Source organism: Mytilus edulis, chromosome 2, assembly GCF_963676685.1.
Source record: "Mytilus edulis chromosome 2, xbMytEdul2.2, whole genome shotgun sequence".
In the NCBI taxonomy this organism is placed as follows: domain Eukaryota; kingdom Metazoa; phylum Mollusca; class Bivalvia; order Mytilida; family Mytilidae; genus Mytilus; species Mytilus edulis.
Genome location: NC_092345.1, coordinates 40,554,702 through 40,574,208, shown reverse-complemented (window position 1 = coordinate 40,574,208; position 19,507 = coordinate 40,554,702). Strand labels below are relative to the sequence as shown.

The following is a 19,507-nucleotide window of genomic DNA, read 5'->3' as shown; positions in this document are numbered from 1 at the left end:
GCCACACAAGGAGGGTTGGAATAGATTTTGGTTGTTTAAGTCCCAACAGTATAGGATTTAGGAACCAAAAACAGGTCCCAAATAAGCATTTTTCTTGGGTTTTTTAACAATACCTTTAGCATAAGTTAATAGAAATCTTTAAAGGTTTATGACCACAAAAGGAAGGTTTGGATTATTTTTGGGAGTTTTGGTCCCAAGGAATAAGGGGCCAAAATTAAACTTTGTTTGCTTTCATCAAAAAAATGAATTATTGTGCTTCTTTGATATGCCAAATCTAACCGTGTAAAGATTCTTAATTTTTGGTCCTGTTTTTAAATTGATCTACATTAAGGTCCAGAGGGTCCAAAATTAAACTTAGTTTGATTTTAACAAAAATTGAATTTTTGGGGTTCTTTGATATGGTGAGTCTTAACATGTACTTAGATTTTTGATTATGGGCCCAGTTTTCAAGTTGGTCCCAATCGGGGTCAAAAATTATTATACCAAGTATTGTGCAATAGCAAGAAATTTTCAATTGCACAGTATTCTGCAATAGCAAGAAATCTTTAATTGCACAGAATTGTTCAATAGCAAGAAATGTTCAATTGCACAGTATTGCACAATAGCATGAAATCTCCAATTGCACAGTATTGTGCAATAGCAAGAAATTTTTAATTGCATTGTATTGCACAATAGCAAGAAATATCTAATTGCACAATAGCAAGAAATTTTCAATTGCACAGTATTGCCAATAACCAGGAATATTCAATTGCACAGTATTGTCCCGTTTTCAAATTGGTCTACATTAAGATCCAAAGGGACAAAAATTGAACTTTGTTTCATTTCAACAGAAATTGAATATATGGGGTTCTTCAATATGCCGAATCTAACCGTGTATTTAGATTTTTAATATTTGGGCCCGGTTATCAAATTGGTCCACATGGAGGTCTAAAGGGTCTAAAATTAAACATTATTTGATTTCATCAAAAATTGAATTCTTCGGGTTCTATGATATTCTGAATTTAACCATGTATTTAGATTTTGGATATTGGACCAAAATAGGTAAATGTCCAATTTAAAATTTTTAAGTTGAAGTTTTTTAATAGACCACATTCAATCTGTGTCAGAAACCTATGTTGTGTCAACTATTTAACCACAATCTAAATTCAGAGCTGTATCCAGCTTGAATGTTGTGTCCATACTAGCCCCAACCGTTCAGGTTTCCACTTCTGCAGTCGTATAAAGCTGTGGAGTATCTGTCCCATTCATTTGTTATTTCTTAATTTGTGTGAATTAACATTGTTACAGTAAATGTTAATTACTACACTTGCATACCACAACAAATACTGTATTGGTACATGTATCACTTATATTTGTATCCATATAACAAAACAAAAAATGAAAAGGAATAATTTTGCAATACCTTTTGAGTACTAAATAGCTTTTTAGGTATTTAGACATATTAAGACTTATTAAGTAGATGTTGATGATATCTGCTTGACATGCTTCAAATTCGATCAGATTACTTTTGGAGCAGTTATGAGTCTTTGAAGCATGCTTACAAAGGTTCTTTAGGTGAAATCATTTTTATATTGGTCAAAATTTGTCTTTGCTTCGACCAGCTTTGGAGGAGATATAAAGAATTGATATAAATCAGCACAGAGGTTTACTTCCTATCTTATTTAGCCCCAATAATCATGTCAGACATAAGCCATTGTCATTACTTAAAACCAATAAATGTATTCTAATCTGAGGAAGAAATTCGACATTTTAACAAAAAAAAATTACTAATGATACTGACGATCCACCACAAAGTAATGTAAATAGAACCATACCAATAGTAAGCAAATACATATAAAAAAAGATGAGGTATGATTGCCAATGAGACAATTCTCCACAAGAGACCAAATCGACACAGAAATTAACAATTGCTCTCCCAGCTACAAAACGTATCCAAAACCAAAGATGTAGAACATGTTCTATCATAATCATTTGGTAACTAATGTAATTACTGTCTCCCCATGTCTGTATTGAACATAAAAAAATATCAAATAAATAACACTCCTAATGCTCAGATCGGTTGTCACCGTGCAACACAGTTATTAACACCATATAGGAAAAAACATAGAACTTTATTGTCATTAGACACTGTCAAACATCCAAACATACTATCCACACTCATCTGTGTCCACACTTGTAAGATAATAATATATTTTTATTTAAGAATTGAATGCTTCTTTTTGTAACTTCATTGGGGCGTAAAAGCGTTGACCGAAGTACATTTTGTATGAAGTGCCGAAGCGCGTCCTAAAAATGTGCGCATAGTGAATGCTTTGACTACCCTATGAAGTTACAAAAAGAGGCATTAAATACTTATAATTACATTTTTTAGCTAGGATTATGAAAACACGATTTTTATCAAGTTTTTATTTAATTTACCTGTGCACTTTATTGTGGGACCTGGTGTCATTATGAATGATAAATTTTCATTGTGTAATGAGTTTGATTAAGAAATAAGCAAGATTGCAGTTAGTCAATCAGAATTATGTATTATAATGAAACATACATCTAATGTTATTATTAAGGTATATATTTCATTACATTACATTGTGAAGATAAAAGTAGTTGACATTTTATAGATAAGTAACAAATCTATATTAGCTTGTGACAAACGAAAGAAAAAATATTTGGAACTGTTAATTATATTTGATTTTCATGATTATAATTTGAAAACAGCTATACATTGTATTTCATCATATCTAATTTTAGAGAACTATTAATCATACATAATGTTAAGAGTGTTTTCCACACTTTTTTCATCATGCTTGAAGATATTGATTGATATTTGTTATATAGTTTTATCATAACAAGTTACAGATCAAGTTAAAATTTTTGCTTTGGTCTGATAATTTTGTGCATGTGATGGTGCTTGGACCTGAAAAATTCAATAATATAATCAGTTTTTCACACTGTTTACACCATGAAAAGTTATAGAACAAGTTAGCATTTTGTTCCAGTATAATGTAATTTTTACCCGGTAGGGGACTATGCATTGCCATGCAATACTCTCATAATGCTTGTTATTTTATAAGGTTTGTGGTTATAAAGAAAAACTGTAATGTATCAAATTTATTTCTTTTTTGAAATGTGATTCAATTTATTTTTGTAGCTGCAGCTTTATGTGCAGATCCATCATCACCTCAGGGTGGCAGTATTCAGTGCCACCAAGGAACAACAAAAAAAGAATGTACTGTCACTTGTCAACCAGGGTTTACATTTGAGTATCAACCCTCAGATAAATACACATGTTCATCTAATGGTACTTGGACTCCAGTCGTTTCAAGCATTCCAAACTGCCTTCCTAGTAAGTTAATTTTATAATGTTAATTGTCTTTTAATCAGTAGTCTTATTGAAGCATGAGAAAAAAAAATTCATACCAGACCGGTACAATTGTACTTTAAAGTGCACTTATGAGAATCAAACAAGGTTTATCTGCAAAATTATTCTGTTGAAAGGGAAAAATGGTGCTTAAAAGTTTAGCAAGAAGTTGTTGAAAATAATCTGGCCTATTCAGTTACTAAAAAAAATATTCTGGCTTCGCCTTCAGCAGAGACATATCTCTGCCTTCATAAAGTATGACATGTATGATGTATTTTTTTCTTCGTTCACTAAAAAAATCATCCACACATTGTATTGTACTAGTACCTCACTTTCAAGATCTGTATGGACAAAACAACAGACAGGACAGGACACACTTGGTTAATTCTATATATCCCCCACACCACCTAAAACTTCATTTGTGAGGGATATAAAAAAAACTTCACAGTTTATATGTACCACATCCTGTAACTTACCCTGTGTTTCGCTTTGTATTTGTCTCATTTTATATTAATGTAATGTATAAGTGAAATTGTCAGTCAATCTATATCAGTAGTTGTTAGATATCTTTGCCAGCTATTCATATTTGATTGTTCATATTGCCTCCCACCTGTGTGTCTTCAATGGTACAATTTTTACGATATTGACTTTAGCAAATAATTCTGCTCAAACCAGAGCTAGGGGCTGTTTTGAAACTTTCATTGAGGCAAGAATGATATCTCTGTTTTGAAGATCTCACTGTAATTTTCAAGATGAAGAGCAGTAATAAAGGCACTGTTTCTTTGCTGCAAATTATTATGTACATGTTTTGATTTTGTGTCAGGATCTAGTTCAGCATATCCCCTCCTACTCATAATGGATATACATGTATATGTATTACATGTACTTGTCTTATTAAAATAAATGGTATCAAAATTAATCTGGTCCAGGACCAATCCAGTGGATCTTATTATAATCCTTCTTAATTAATTCCATTTTCTATGCACATACATTTAGAATAATTTAGAGCTGGTATATACTTAGTGTATGATAAACATCTCTTGTTATGGAAGACCTGATCAGTCAAGGAAGAATGAATTAGCTAAACAAAGCTCTATGCAGAACAAAGAAGACATGTCTTATGTATTTGACAGCAAATTACTTAACCTTTTCCTGATGAATTGATATATTTCTGTTTTTCAGTTGGATCAAGTGTTACTATAATACCTGGAGGAAATTCAAGTAAAAATCATTTTATATGTAATAAGCTTTTAGCTTTTGAAACAGCATTTCAGCTTATACTGTGTGTGCAGTGCCATCTAAATCTGTTCTCATAGCTTTTACATCATGAACCATATTAAAATAATATGAATATACACATATTTTTCAAGCATTTTCAATAACAAAGGTCATGGTCAAACTAGATTTACAAACATATTAAAATGTAGTCTGAATTTAAAATGCTTATAATTAGTTTTGTTTCGCTTGAAAGAGCCAAAATGGGACACATAGGTATGCTGTTTCCGTTGTCGTGGACGGTGGAGTCAACAATGTATTAGTTTGTGATTATAGTTCTAGTTTATGGTGAACCACTATTGGTAAATCAAAGATATTTGGTATGCAGTTGTATTAGCATTGACACATCTCATTACCATGGAGATTATTTGACCTTACCCCCTCAGTTATGGTTTATTTACTTGGAAATTTTGCTTTTACATGTATTAGTTTGTGTTTAGGTTTGTTTAAAAGTCAATGGTATTTGGTATGCAGTTGTTTTAGCATTGGCACATCTCATTTCCATGGAGATTGTTTAGCCATGTATCTTCAGTCATGGTTCATTGACTTTGAATATTTGCAAAAGTAACATTTTGCTATTTTAATTTCAACACTTGCATTATCGAAATTTTTAAAAAGCGAGACATCTCTGTGATAACATTTTATCTTGTTCAGGCTTTATATTGATTAAGATTATCCACTTGTTAAAAGAATAAACACTTCTTGAATCAGAATGTATACAAATTGCATACTATTTCACTATCAGAATGCATACAAATTGCATACTATTTCACTATCAGAATGCATACATATTGCATACTAATTCACTATCACAATGCATACATATTGCATACTTTTTCACAGCAATAGCCAAAATTCTATTATTTAAATGTTACAAGTTGCTATGAAGCTACAACTAATAGAATTGTGGTTCAAACAAGAGCAATTCATCTCTAACATGCAGTGCTTTAATAGCTTTAGAATTTTTTGCAGAAAACAACTTATATTTATTGAGAATTATGCAGTGTTTTATTTTATTCTGTTGATAAAATCTATATTGTCATTTAGAAATATTAAACAACAAAACTTAAGCAAGAAACTTTGAATTCTGGAAGTGTTTAATGAATAACCCAATTAAGGATGGTTTACCATAAATGCATGGCTTTTGGAGGGTTAGTTAGTGCAGACTAAAATATCACTCGGTTAAATAAGGTAAAGTGAACTAAGCCATGAATGCCCAACCAATTTTTATATTAATAAAATAAGACTTAAATATACTTTTCATATACTAATATAGCCTTTTTATGTAATCATATATGTAATGTTTGAGTCTGGAAAAGATAAAGCATGATAACTTCATAATATTTGAATTATTGCCATCATAAATGCCTACATATAAAAAAGAAGATGTGGTATGAATGCCAATGAGAGAACTATCCACAAAAGACCAAAATGACACAGACATTAACAACTATAGGTCACTGTATGGCCATCAACAATGAGCAAAGCCCATACCGCATAGTCAGCTATAAAAGGCCCTGATAAGACAATGTAAAACAATTCAAACGAGAAAACTAACGGCCTTATTTATGTAAAAAAATGAACGAAAAAAACAAATATGTAACACATAAACAAACGACAACCACTGAATATACAGGCTCCTGACTTGGGACAGGCACATACATAAATAATGTGGCGGGGTTAAACATGTTAGCGGGATCCCAACCCTCCCCCTAACCTAGGACAGTGGTATAACAGTACAACATAAGAACGAACTATAAAAATCAGTTGAAAAAGGGTTTAACTCATCAGATAGACGTATATAAGATTTGACAGAACTGATATTTGAAGATTCACCGCCAAAATTGTCTCCCTTCAATTATAACTTCCTGTTGACAATAGGGCTGTTTCCATAAATCATTAATTATTATTTCAAATCCAAGCCATCCTCTAATAAGTGTTGATTAAATATTATTATTTAATTACTTTACATCGAAGATTTGTTATCATATACTAGATATTATGTTATTCCATATTGCTAAAACTTCAGTAGGTTTTTCTATATGAAAGGGATTTTAAATTAATAAGCATATTCACCTGCGGAAAAAGGATATTCATCGCACAAAACATCGCGTGCTTTTACATGTAAAATTTGTAAAATTTTGTTAAAAAAATGTTTGATGTGCAATCGGTTTTGGTAAATAATTTCCATTACATACATTTCTCTCGGAATATGGAATAAAACAATTACTGTCTTTTGTTTCTGTAAATAAGTGGTTTAATTGACTTTTGAAAAAAAATGATATTCACTTCGGCCGTTGGCCTCAGTGAATATCAGTTTTTCAAAAGTCAATAAAACCACATATTTACCTCACCAAAAGACAGTGATTGTATAATATTTCTTTATTTCTTTATTTTCTATTATGAGATTTTGCGTTTCGTTTTTACATGGAAGAACAAGTTGTGTATACAATTTTTTGTCAAAACAGACTTGTAATAACTCCCTAAACAACTGGGATGTATCTTTGCAGCAATTCAGATTCAAAAGTGTAACGAAAACACTTAAAAATAATGAATTAATCGTAGAAACTTTAAAAAAGAGTGTTTAGAGAAGGTGTATACATGTGTCAAATCATGACTTCGCATCAAAAACTTAGTTGTCCGACTGGGTTTTGGTTATTAATATGACCTGACTCATTTTGGAAGAACTGAAATAAGTTTATCAGACTAACCTAGTACATGATCAGTTACAAAATTTGGGTGATGAGACCATACTTTATAATGACCAGACCAAAAGATAAAATAACATATTGACTTATTCAAAACATGCAAACATATTCAAATATTTCAAATTTGCTTATAGGTAATTAAATTAAGAAAAGTTCTAGTAAAATTAAATAAGAAAACTGCAGATAAATATAAGCCTGATGGAAAGCAATCTTTTGATTATATATATAACTTATTCAAGATTGAAAATTGTAATATGAAACCTGAAAATGGTGGATAAAAGTTCTAAAAATACTTTCAAAAACCTGAAAGGGAAAATGGACTTATGACATATTGAATAACCCCTACCACCCCTGACAAACACATGAAAAGAGAATATTTCTAAATTCCTGATATTACCCTAGGGTCCAATGATTATACATTTTCTATTTTAGGTTAGGCAAATAAAATATAAAATTTTTATGCTGCTTCTAGACAGACATTTTTGATGTTTTTATAATTTATAGATCATCCACACTCAACGCGAGATGCCATGTGTGCTGCATGGGGACAAGACCATTATAGAACATTTGATGGAACAGTATACTCATTCCAAGGACATTGTGAATATCTTATGGCAAAAGATAGCAAAAGTGACACATTCCATATCCACTTGATAAATGATAAACAATGTACTTCACATACACCTTGCAAACGTGAAATTGATGTTTACATTGGACAGACAGTTGTGAGATTTCGAAAAGGAGCTGCAGGTCCCATTGTTTATTTCAATAATTTCCCATTGACAATTCCCACATCAAGAGATGGCAATACTTTCGAAAAGCTTGGACATTATATTGTCATGAAAAGCCCTCTTGGCTTTATGATACGTTGGGATGGACGACAGTCAGTATTCTTGTCAGTTTCAGCAGATCACAAAGGAGGAATTTCAGGTTTATGTGGTACATATAATGGCAATAAAGGAGATGATTTCACAACTGACACCGGCAGTGTTGTTAAATCACCATCCAGTTTTGCATCAACCTGGAAAAAATCAGCAATAGGTGCAGGTAAGTTTTTTAGTCTTTTTAAAATTCAATATGTTTTTACAGTTTTTGTATTTTTTTACGGTCCCTTGGATAATTGAATAACAGGTAGAAGATTCCAGATCATTTAAGTTAAAGGGAGTACAAAATGTATCAGAATTCAGAATAAACAAATTATAACAAAAACTTCCTTTGTAGAAATGGGAATAAAAAGATTGAAATGATTCCTTTTTGATAATTTAGATATTCCTTTTGACATGTATAGGAGTATACTGGACAGTTGAGACTTGTATATATTATGAGACTTAATTTCCTTTTGAATTATATTGAAATTTGTTCTGATGTTAGTTGCATAGTTTGTTTTTTTTAGATCATATCTGTTCAAAGATAAAAAAAAACAAGATCTTTTAAATGAAGTTTATTCACATGTGTATCCTTCTTGTAGCTGTGTGCCCAGATGCTCCACAGAAATCCTGTTCTGGTACGCAAGCCACTCAGGCCGAATCAGTGTGCAATAAAATCATGGATCCAGCTTTTCAAGCTTGTCATACAGTAAGTAATACAAAAATAACAAAGAAAAGTGGTAAAATGCACAATTAGTTCAAATTTCTTGTGTGAAAAAAAACTTAAGGCCTGCTGAATTAAACTATGCAATTTGTTTATTGTCAAGCACCTTTCAGAGTGAAAATAACTATAAAGGTGGTATACCTTTCTTTAAAGGTGGTATACCTTTCTTTAAACTTTATGTGGAAACATTTTCAAACAATTAGTCAGTTATTGATTATTTCAGACCTAGTCTTGTTTTAAAGAATGTATTAGTTTAAAATTAAAATCACCTCAATTGTTTATTTAATTTTGAAGTAAGACTTATTTCGATTATTTACAAGGGTACCCGCATCGTAATGTACTTTAAAATTAAGTATTGAGCTCAGAAGTCTCAAATTTAGCTAATTAACCTTTAGATTTAATAAGTTAGGAGGATTTCAGTATTTTTTTAGAAGGTTGCAGTCACATTTTTCTTGTATATTTTTTCCTTTTCTGAAGCCATTGCTTGTATTTCTTAAATCAATATTTTAAGGAACAGAATGATTGGTACAATTTTATAATTTGAATGAACACCTTTGTTTTTGAATAAACAATATGTTTTGTCCAATAGCATATTGGTATGTATAAAGAATTTGTATAAAGAATTTATTCATTTTTTGACTTCAAATATTTTTTTTTAACACACTAAATTCAAACCGTTATTTTTAAAAGCTTAGTCTAAATGACAGTGAAATAACTGCTATTGTATATTTTGTTTAGTTGTTTAAAGAATTATATATAGTGTTTAAATATTAAACTACACCCTCTGTTAAATGATGAATTTATGCATGCATGTAAGTATCTACATGACCTTTTGTTTTCCAAAGAAATTAAAGTTATTCTTAAGCATTTAGTGCTGATAAACAGTTTGCTTGATTCTTTAGCAAAGTAAGTTGTCTGTGAGTTCCTAACTGACAGTTCCAAAGGGTCAATGAACTCTAGAACAATAACAGGTATTTAGTTACATTGAATAAAATATATAATGGAGAATAGACCATGCAAATATCAGTTTTCTTTCATGAAATTTATTTCAAAATAAATACTGATTAAAAATTTTTAAAATGACCTGTCTGTTGTTTTTTTTTAAAAATTTATTAAGGAATGTCAAATAATACTATTTTTGGACCCTTTTTTGTGACCCCAACAATTGTATAGATGTTTTAAATTTGTATTATCTTTACCAATTTAAAATCTTAAATTAACAGTATATCTGCTCTTTCTCTGTGACTTTTTTTTTAGATTAAACAAGTTAATCTTAATTTTAGAAAGTGGATCCTGCCTCCTTTAAAGGGGCCTGTAAATCTGATTGTTGTGGTGGAGATCTCAGTAAATGTTCTTGCAGCAGTTTGGAGGCATATGCTAGAGCTTGTTTAGAAGCTGGAATTATTCTCAATTGGAGAAATAATCAACTTTGTTGTAAGTTTTAAAAGTGAATTGATATGATTAGATTAAAATCTAGATGCTGTAAAAGGGGAAAAAGATTGATACCTTTTTTATGAAGATTTTTCACTAACTAATAGGTATCAATTACTATCAATTAATCAACATCTCATTGGTAGTTATATTGGTAGTCTCCTGTGCAGCACATTGCATAAAATTAGAGGTCCGTCCGGTTTTATAAGCACTATCACATATATAATTCTTGCCAGATTTTTATCAAATTCATATCAGAGGTGGTAATATCAACAATGTCTTACAATCTGGAAATGTGATTACTGAGCTTTATTAAGAATTGAATGCTTCTTTTTGTAACGTTAACTTCATTGGGGTGTAAAAGCATTGACCAAAGTACATTTTGTATGAAGCGCAGTTAGCCAATCAGAATAACGTATTATAATTAAACATACATCTAATGTAATTATGTATGCATGCTTTTGTAATCCTCATAGCACACTGAAAGCTCAGTAATCACATGACCAGAGTTATTTAAATGAGCAAAGTCACATGGTACAATGAAACAGGTTTTAAACCACATGTCTAATGTTTTTGTTTTTAATGGAATGTCTGTTACACTACTCATACTTACTCCAAGTTGAGTATTTTATATTAAAAAAATAGAAGTAACATATAGACCTAATGAGTAACTTTTTTGATTATTGGCCCAAAACTATGATATTCATAGTCAGAGTTCGTATATATCATACATTAACATACATGAAGGTAAAAAATATTTATCTTTAAAAATGAATTTTTAAGAATTATTTTCTGAAGATTTATAGAAGATAAACGGACTAGTATACCAACAGTTTAGGAATTAGGGACCCAAAAAGGACCAAAAACAAGCATTTTTGTAGATTCTGGACAATAACTTGTGTGTAAGTGTATGGATCTTTCTGAAATTGTGCCACAAGTTGCCATACCACAATTGGAAGGCTTTGATAGAGTTTGGGGGTAATTACTCTAAAGGGGGTGAGGGTGATTTTTCGCCCAACTTTTTGGAGCGGTCCATATTTTTTCTTTAAAATTTTTGTAATCTTCAATTGCACAGAATTCTGCAACAGTACAGTATTGCTAAATAGCAAAAAAAAAAAAAAAAAAATCAATTGCACATGTACAGTACTACGCAGTTTCACAGTAATGTACTATAGCAGAGTATTGGGCAATAGCAAGAAGTTTTTAATTGCACAGTATTGTGCAACAACACAGTATTGTGCAATAGCACAGTATTGTGCAATTGCACTGTATTGCGCAATTGCACAGTATCGCACTATAATTAAATATTTGTGTCTTTAGAGATATAAATTTTGAAATATGCATTTTCATAATGATTTAAATTCTAAATAGCTATCAAGTTGCAAATGGTAAAATATCCAAACAATAAAATTGACAATAGAAATGGGGAATGTGTCAAAGAGACAACAACCCGACCATAGAACAGACAACAGCAGAAGGTCACCAACAGGTCTTCAATGCAGCGGGAAATTCCCACACCCGGAGGCATCCTTCAGCTGGCCCCATTACAAATAAATATACTAGTTCAGTGATAATGAACACCATACTAAGCATTCTGGCACTGCTTTGCATTTCCATTCTGAAAGAAATTAAAATTTTGGATTTCAAATTTACAAAAACATGCAGCTGTTGTCTCTTTGGCACATTCCCCATTTCCATTCTCAATTTATTAGTCATGTTAGGTCAAAATTTGAACACATAAATTCCATGTTCTTTGTTTAGAAAATGCATCTTTTTAGCTCACTTGGCCCAAACTTTAAATCAGGAAGACAAAATCTACAAATTAGATAAATTTTGCATAAATTGTAAGCAGATTCTTAATAGGAATGATTGTCCTTTGGCTTTTTAAGGTAATTCAACAAATGGAAGTTTTTTTTATGGTAATTGGGGTGTCTTCCTCTGTCTTAGATTTTGAAATAGCTGATAACAATTGGTCTAGATATTTCAAGAAATGTGCAAATTTTGAGACTGGTATGTAAAAACTTAAATCCACATAAAGCCACTGGCCCTGATAATCTGCCAGCATATTTTTTACATAATTTTGCAGAAGAATTGTCTCCATTTTTGACATTCTTTTTCCAAAAATCTATTGATACTGGTAAAATCCCAAATGATTGGAAGCAGGCTAATGTTGTACCTATATTTAAAAAAGGTGACAAGCATAACGCTATTAATTATAGACCAGTTTCATTAACTGCAATATGTTGCAAAATTTTAGAACATATTTTAACAAGCAACATAAGGAAACACCTTGCAATTAATAACATATTAAATGATAGTCAGCATGGGTTTAGAAGCAAAAGGTCTTGTGAGACCCAACTTATCATCAGCATACAAGACCTTGCTAAATCATTGGGATATGGTAACCAAATAGATGTCATACTTTTAGATTTTTCCAAAGCTTTCGATAAAGTCCCCCATAAAAGATTAGCCCAGAAATTAGAATTTTATGGTATAAGAAATCAAAATTTAAATTGGATAAATGACTTTTTAGCTGACAGGCAACAGCAAGTACTACTAAACGGTGTAAAATCTTCAAAATTAGCAGTTGATTCTGGTGTCCCTCAGGGAACAGTTTTAGGCCCAACATTATTTTTACTCTTTATAAATGACCTACCCGAACATGTAACTTGCAATGCAAGACTTTTTGCAGATGACTGTTTATTGTATAGAAATGTAAATAATAGTTCTGATGCACAATTACTTCAAAAAGATTTGTCTAGTTTAGTAAAATGGGAAGAGGATTGGCAAATGAATTTTAATCCTGAGAAGTGTTATGTAATTCATATTTCTAAAAAAAGTAAACCTTCCACTTTTGATTATATATTGCATAATCATATTTTAGAAGCAGTAAAAGACAGTAAATATTTAGGTGTAACTATAAGCCATGATCTTGATTGGGGAACACATATAAACAATATTACTTGTAAGGCAAATAAAACCTTAGGTTTTCTTCGTAGGAACTTAAAAAACTGCACACGTAAGGTTAAAAACCTTACGTACACATCACTTGTCCGTCCGGTCGTCGAATACTCTTCCCCTGTCTGGGATCCGTACAAAAAACAACACATCACTCAGGTTGAGCAGGTACAGCGTAAGGCAGCCAGGTTTGTCTTCAATGATTATAAAGACAGATCACCTGGAGCAGTTTCAAATTTAATAAAATCATTGGAATGGGAAAATTTAGAATTAAGAAGGAAAAAGGCTAGATTAACTATGCTGTATAAAATAAATTGGGGGTTAGTTGAAGTTCCTAAGGACAACTTAACAATATCTGATAGACGCACTAGGGGGAAACATAAATTTAGGCAAATATCAACAAATAAAGATTTCTATAAATTTTCATTTTATCCTCGCACTATTTCGGACTGGAACTCACTACCTGAAGCAATAGGTATGTCAGACACCCTGGAATCCTTCAAAAGTGGCATATCCACTCTAACATTTGAAGGATCCACAGCAACTTATTAAACTTTAAAGCCACTGTACATAATGTATATATGTTATTGATAACGATTTTTCTTGTCATATTATTTTTAAATTAAGTCCATATGTACATAGCACACAAGTTCCGGGAAGTTTTACACTCCTACCTAGGAGTCTACTCCCGTATTCGGAAGAAGAAGAAGTAATTCATTTGTATGATTTTTTCATGTAAATGCAGAAAATTATGAGTTTTATTATAATTTACTTCTGTATTTTACAAAAAAAAAAAAAAAAGATTTTTTTTTTTCGATTCAGTTTTTTTCCAACCTTGCCACATAAGGGGAGATAATTCAAATAAGTTAACCCCCCCTCAACTGTAAAGACACTTTTTAGGTTTTTTTTTTTAAAGAAGATTTAGAGGAGCTGTATTGACATTTAAAGACTTGTTTCAAGGGACAAAAAGCTTCTGCAAAACATGCCTATGTATGATATGTAAGGAATATTTGCCACTGGACAATATAAACAATCAACAATCAACCAATATTGAAAAATAGTTCTTATTGTCTTATTATTGATTAATTTTAATATGGTTACATTTAACTATGATATATCACATTTGCTTGATTTTTTAAATCATTTTCATATTAAGCTGTATCCTGCCCAAACAATCTTGTTCATCAGGAATGTGGAAGTGCTTGCCAGAAGACCTGCACATCAGTTGGCACAACCTGTACTGATAGCACATGTATTGATGGTTGTTTCTGTCCACATGGTATGGTTCTCCATCAAGGCAAATGCATCATGAATGACAAGTGTCCCTGTACAAAGGATGATGGGTCAGAATATCATGCAGGTGATGTTATTCCAAAGGACTGCAACAGTTGGTAAGTACTTATACCATGTAAAATATTTTCCCCAGTACAGTTAAACTTATCCGAACAGGCATCTCCATACAAAGGACGGTCTAAGATCCCCCTAATGTACTACACTAGTTGTTCTTTATATAGTGGGCACTGTTTAACTAAGGAAACATGTGCAGCTTTGATTAATCATGCACAAAACATGCCCAAACAAATAAATTCTAATGTTCTCTGACTTTGACTTGAAGCTTATAACCCTTATTGAATATTATATTTGTAATTTGTAAATAAGTTTTAATGTCTGGTTAACAATTTTATATTCAAATGAAAAGCATAATCTATATAAAATTTGAAGAATTTGCAATTTAAGGACATTAAAATAATTTGCTTTATTCCCTGACTTTAGGGAGTTAGCCTTGACTTTAGAGACTTAGGCTTGACTTTAGGGACTTAGCCTTGACTTTTGGGACTTAGCCTTGACTTTAGGGACTTAGCCTTGACTTAAGGGACTTAGGCTAGACTTTAGGGACTTTAAATTAGCCTTGACTTTAGGGACTTAGCCTTGAATTTAGGGACTTAGGCTTGACTTTAGGGACTTAGCCTTGACTTTAGGGACTGAGGCTTGACTTTAGGGACTTAGGCTTGACTTTAGCCTTGACTTTAGGGACTTAGCCTTGACTTTAGGGACTTAGCCTTGACTTTAGGGACTTAGGCTTGACTTTAGGGACTTTCACTTGCATAAGTATAGGTATGCACAAGGCTGTACCAAGCCCAAGAATATGACAGTTAATTATCCATTTGTGCATTTAAATTATCCCAACAAAATCTAAAGTTTGAGTTAGTGTGTGAAAATTATTATGCCTATACAATTACATAGCTTTTTTTACAGCTCTGTTTTGACTTTTGGAACTTGTAAATTTTTGCAAGACGCATTCCTCAAACAATATTGGTTTATTTCTGGCATTTCTTTAAATTTTTCAGTAAGATGTACAGGGGCTTCATTCTTAAGGCAATTTTGCATCAAAACAGATTTGAGATATAAGATTCTGTTCTCTACTGTCATCCACCAAAGCTGTTTAAACAGTAGAGCTGATGATGAAAGTGGATCAGCATCTAAAATAAGCCTTTCAGCCCTTTTCTGCAATTTAATTATTCTGACAAGCTAATTTTTACCACAACCACTCCAAATAATACAACAATAATCTAGAATATAACCATTATAAATTAATTTTCTTGAATCAATATTTAGAAATTTCTTGATTTTAGAGAGTAAATCAAGTCTAGATGATATTGATGAACATGATTAATTAACATGACAGGTCCAGGACAGATTAGACTCAATTCTAACACCTAAACGATTTTCAATTGATGAGTTTTGAAGAATATTATTCTCAATAGTTAGAACTGGTACTGTTTGATTTAAACACAATAAAATTGAGAATGAAAATGGGGAATGTGTCAAAGAGACCACAAACCGACCATAGAGCAGAATACAGCCAAAGTCCATCAATGGGTCTTCAATGTAGCCGGGGAGCCTCAGGTGTCCTTCAGCTGGCTCCAAAACAAATATATATATACTAGTTCAGGTCGTCATACTAAACTCCAAATTATACACAAGAAACTAAAAAATTAAAAATCATACAAGACTAACAAAGGCGCCTGACTTGGGACAGGGCGCAAAATTGCGGCGGGGTTAAACATATTTTTTGAGATCTCAACCCTCCCCCTATACCTCTAGCCAATGTAGAAAAAACAAATGTACAGTAGCCTTTGTCTTGTACCTTTAACCATACATTTCGTCTTGTCCAAATTTATAAACATGTTATTTTCACGAGATAATTTTTTAACTCATTGTAGATTATCTTGTTCTTTTAATTGCATATCAGCAATACTCTTTCCTGATGTATGCATAGTTGTGTCATCAGCAAAGAAGTCTGTATGGCAGTTTTTGGTGTGTAAAGGAAGGTCATTTATGTACAAAACAATCAAAATGGGACCAAGTATTGAGTCCTGTGGAACACCAAAATTTATAAACTTTTTATCAGAAAACTAATTATTTATATGGAATTGCTGTGTTCTTTCACTCAAATATGATTTTAAAAAATCAACAGTATCTTCAGGGAGGCTATAAATTTGAAGTTGTTTACATAACATTTCATGATCAACAACATTAATAACTTTATTAAAATCCTGGAGGACTGCCAAATTGATATTTTCATTATTCATTTCATGTAGTCATTTATCAATGATATTAACGAAGGCAGTTTGAAACGAATGGTTAGGACTGGGAAGGGTGTAAAATTTTAAACTTTGTCAAATAATTATACAGATGTTTAGATAATGTCTCTCTATTAATTTTAATAATGTTGTCAAAACAGATATTGGTCTGTAATTACTAGCTACGTTTTTTTCACCAGATTTGAAAATTGAAGCTACAGAGGCATTCTAAATTAAAAACAGATGGAAAAATACCAGTGTCATTCATTCGATTAAAAATATATGTTAAGGAAGATGCTATGAAAGGAGTACTCAGTTTGAATATCTTTGGACCTATATTGTCAGAACCAGAAGATGTATTACAGTGAGTTGACTGTTAGTGTTGCTCTCCACCAATTGCAACTCATTCAAAATTTTGACCAAATTGCAATTTGTTTTATTAAACCAAATTGTTCAACTGGTCAGAATATTGAACAAATTGTTCAGTCAAAATGTGAAAGTGCAAGGTGATAAAATAAAACATACTTACAATCCTATAAGACTTTAACTCCACTTTAATGATGTTGTGACAAAATTAGTTTATCAGTTTGTATAGTTATATTATAGCCATTTCCATGCTGAAGAGGAACTGTTTATTTTGAATTGCTATAAAATTGTCCAAACTAAGCTTTCATATAGTTTTTCTTTCTAAAAGTATTCTATATTTATAAGAATCAGATATCATTTTAAATAAAACATCATATATTCAGTAAAATATGTGTGAAATAACAATATGCTATTGATAAGTTTTCAGGGGAGATAACCTAAAATATTATTCTTTTGAATAAAGACTTTTTGAAAGAAAAGTTATTATCTCCCCCATGGAAACTTCCTACAAACATATATTGCAATTTTACACATATTTTACTGAATATGAAATGTTTTAATTCACATAATGTCTGATTTTTATAAATATAGAATACTTTTAGAAAGAAAAACTATATGAAAGCTTAGTTTGGACAATTTAATAGCAATTCAAAATAAACAGTTCCCCTTCAGCATGGTAATGAATATAATATAACTATACAAACTGATAAACTAATTTTGTCACAACATCATTAAAGTGGAGTAAAAGTCTTATAGGATTGTAAGTATGTTTTATTTTATCACCTTGCACTTTCATGACTTGGCTGTGGTTTTCTACAGCAGTTGGTTCAAATTTCTGACCAGTTGAACAATTTGATTTTATAAAACAAATTGCAATTTGGTCAAAATTTTGAATGAATTGCAATTGGTGGAGAGCAACACTAACAGTCAACTCACTGTAACATCTAGTTTAATTATTTCATCAAATAGTTCTGAAACTTTTATTGGAGGAATGACCAATTTATTGTGCCTCTTTTCAAGAATTTCATTTGTACATAGTTTCTCATAGTATTTAAATTTGAGTTGCTTAGTGTCCTGCTATGCCTTAATTTTTCAACACATGAGGTGAAATAATTATTGAATGCATTAGCAATTTCTTTTTCATCCATAGTTTTATGGTCTCCAGTTGTAATAAGTTCATGTGGTTTTGATGGATTAGATGGATTTAGACTGTGAATACATTTCCATATATATATAGTGTTTTAGAATCTTTTGAGTCTTTTATCATATCATTTATATAATATTTCTGTTTAGATTTATCGATGATATGTTTTGTTCTATTTCTCCAGAATATATATTCAGACCACATTCCCAGTGAATTATATTAATCTCTCATTTTTCTTGCATATAAGAGTATTTTTTATTGTACCATTCTGGCTGTTGATCTTCTTTACTCTTTTTTTCACAATAGGGGCATGTTCATTTAAAATGTTCTTAAAAATGTTTTACCACATTTCAATACAAACAAATGGGATATTAATTTACAAATTCAATATGTTGAAAAAGTGCACTTTTTAAATCTTTTGAATAATTTTGCTCATTAAAAGTCTTAAAATATCTTTCAGTGATTGTTGAATGAGTATGTTTTTTATCATACATTTTCTTTTGTCTTGTCATACATATTGGGTGGTGATCACTTATAGATATTTAGAGAACAGCCTCTTTGACCATGCTTAAATGGGTGGCATATATATGTTCAATCAAAGTTTTTGATTCTTTTTTTACTCAGGTTGGTTCCTTTATTAACAGTTGAAATTTATTAGTTTCTAGGGCATTTAACCATCTTTGTGTTATTTTATTGGGTTGTAAACAATTTATTTTAAAATCTCCCTTAAGGATTACATCTGAATTATATTTCATTGCCACCTTAATCTCATCCTCAAATAAATTTATCTATCCAACTAATTAGCAACTTGGGTGGCCTATAAACAAAGCACTATAAAACGATTTTTTTATAGCTAAGTTTAACTTCAAACCAAATAGTTTCAATGTTACTTATTTCAAACTCATTTTTTCTAGAAACGGAGGTGGAGATTTTATCAACGTCACACATGTAGTTCATACTGTTAAACTGATGATACATGTTCATTTTTATGCCCCACCTAGGGGCATTCTGTTTTTAGGTCTGTGTGTCTGTTCGTCTGTCCCGTTTCAGGTTATAGTTTGTGGTTAAGGTAGTTTTTGATGAAGTTGGAGTC

At 31.2% G+C, this 19,507-nt stretch overlaps 1 protein-coding gene across 2 annotated transcripts in view; it reads left to right on the top strand.

Annotated features, from left to right (window-relative positions):
• Positions 1-19,507, top strand: part of LOC139510171 (mucin-5AC-like) — a 219,098-nt gene that overhangs the window by 21,101 nt on the left and 178,490 nt on the right. Inside the window, exons 7-12 of one of the 2 annotated variants that reach the window (XM_071296525.1) lie at positions 3,149-3,343; positions 4,541-4,579; positions 7,846-8,388; positions 8,810-8,916; positions 10,215-10,365; positions 14,477-14,711. In XM_071296525.1, coding sequence (XP_071152626.1) covers positions 3,149-3,343; positions 4,541-4,579; positions 7,846-8,388; positions 8,810-8,916; positions 10,215-10,365; positions 14,477-14,711 — 1,270 coding nt within the window. The remainder of the gene's footprint in view (positions 1-3,148; positions 3,344-4,540; positions 4,580-7,845; positions 8,389-8,809; positions 8,917-10,214; positions 10,366-14,476; positions 14,712-19,507) is intronic. The other variant, XM_071296526.1, reaches the window with a different exon arrangement.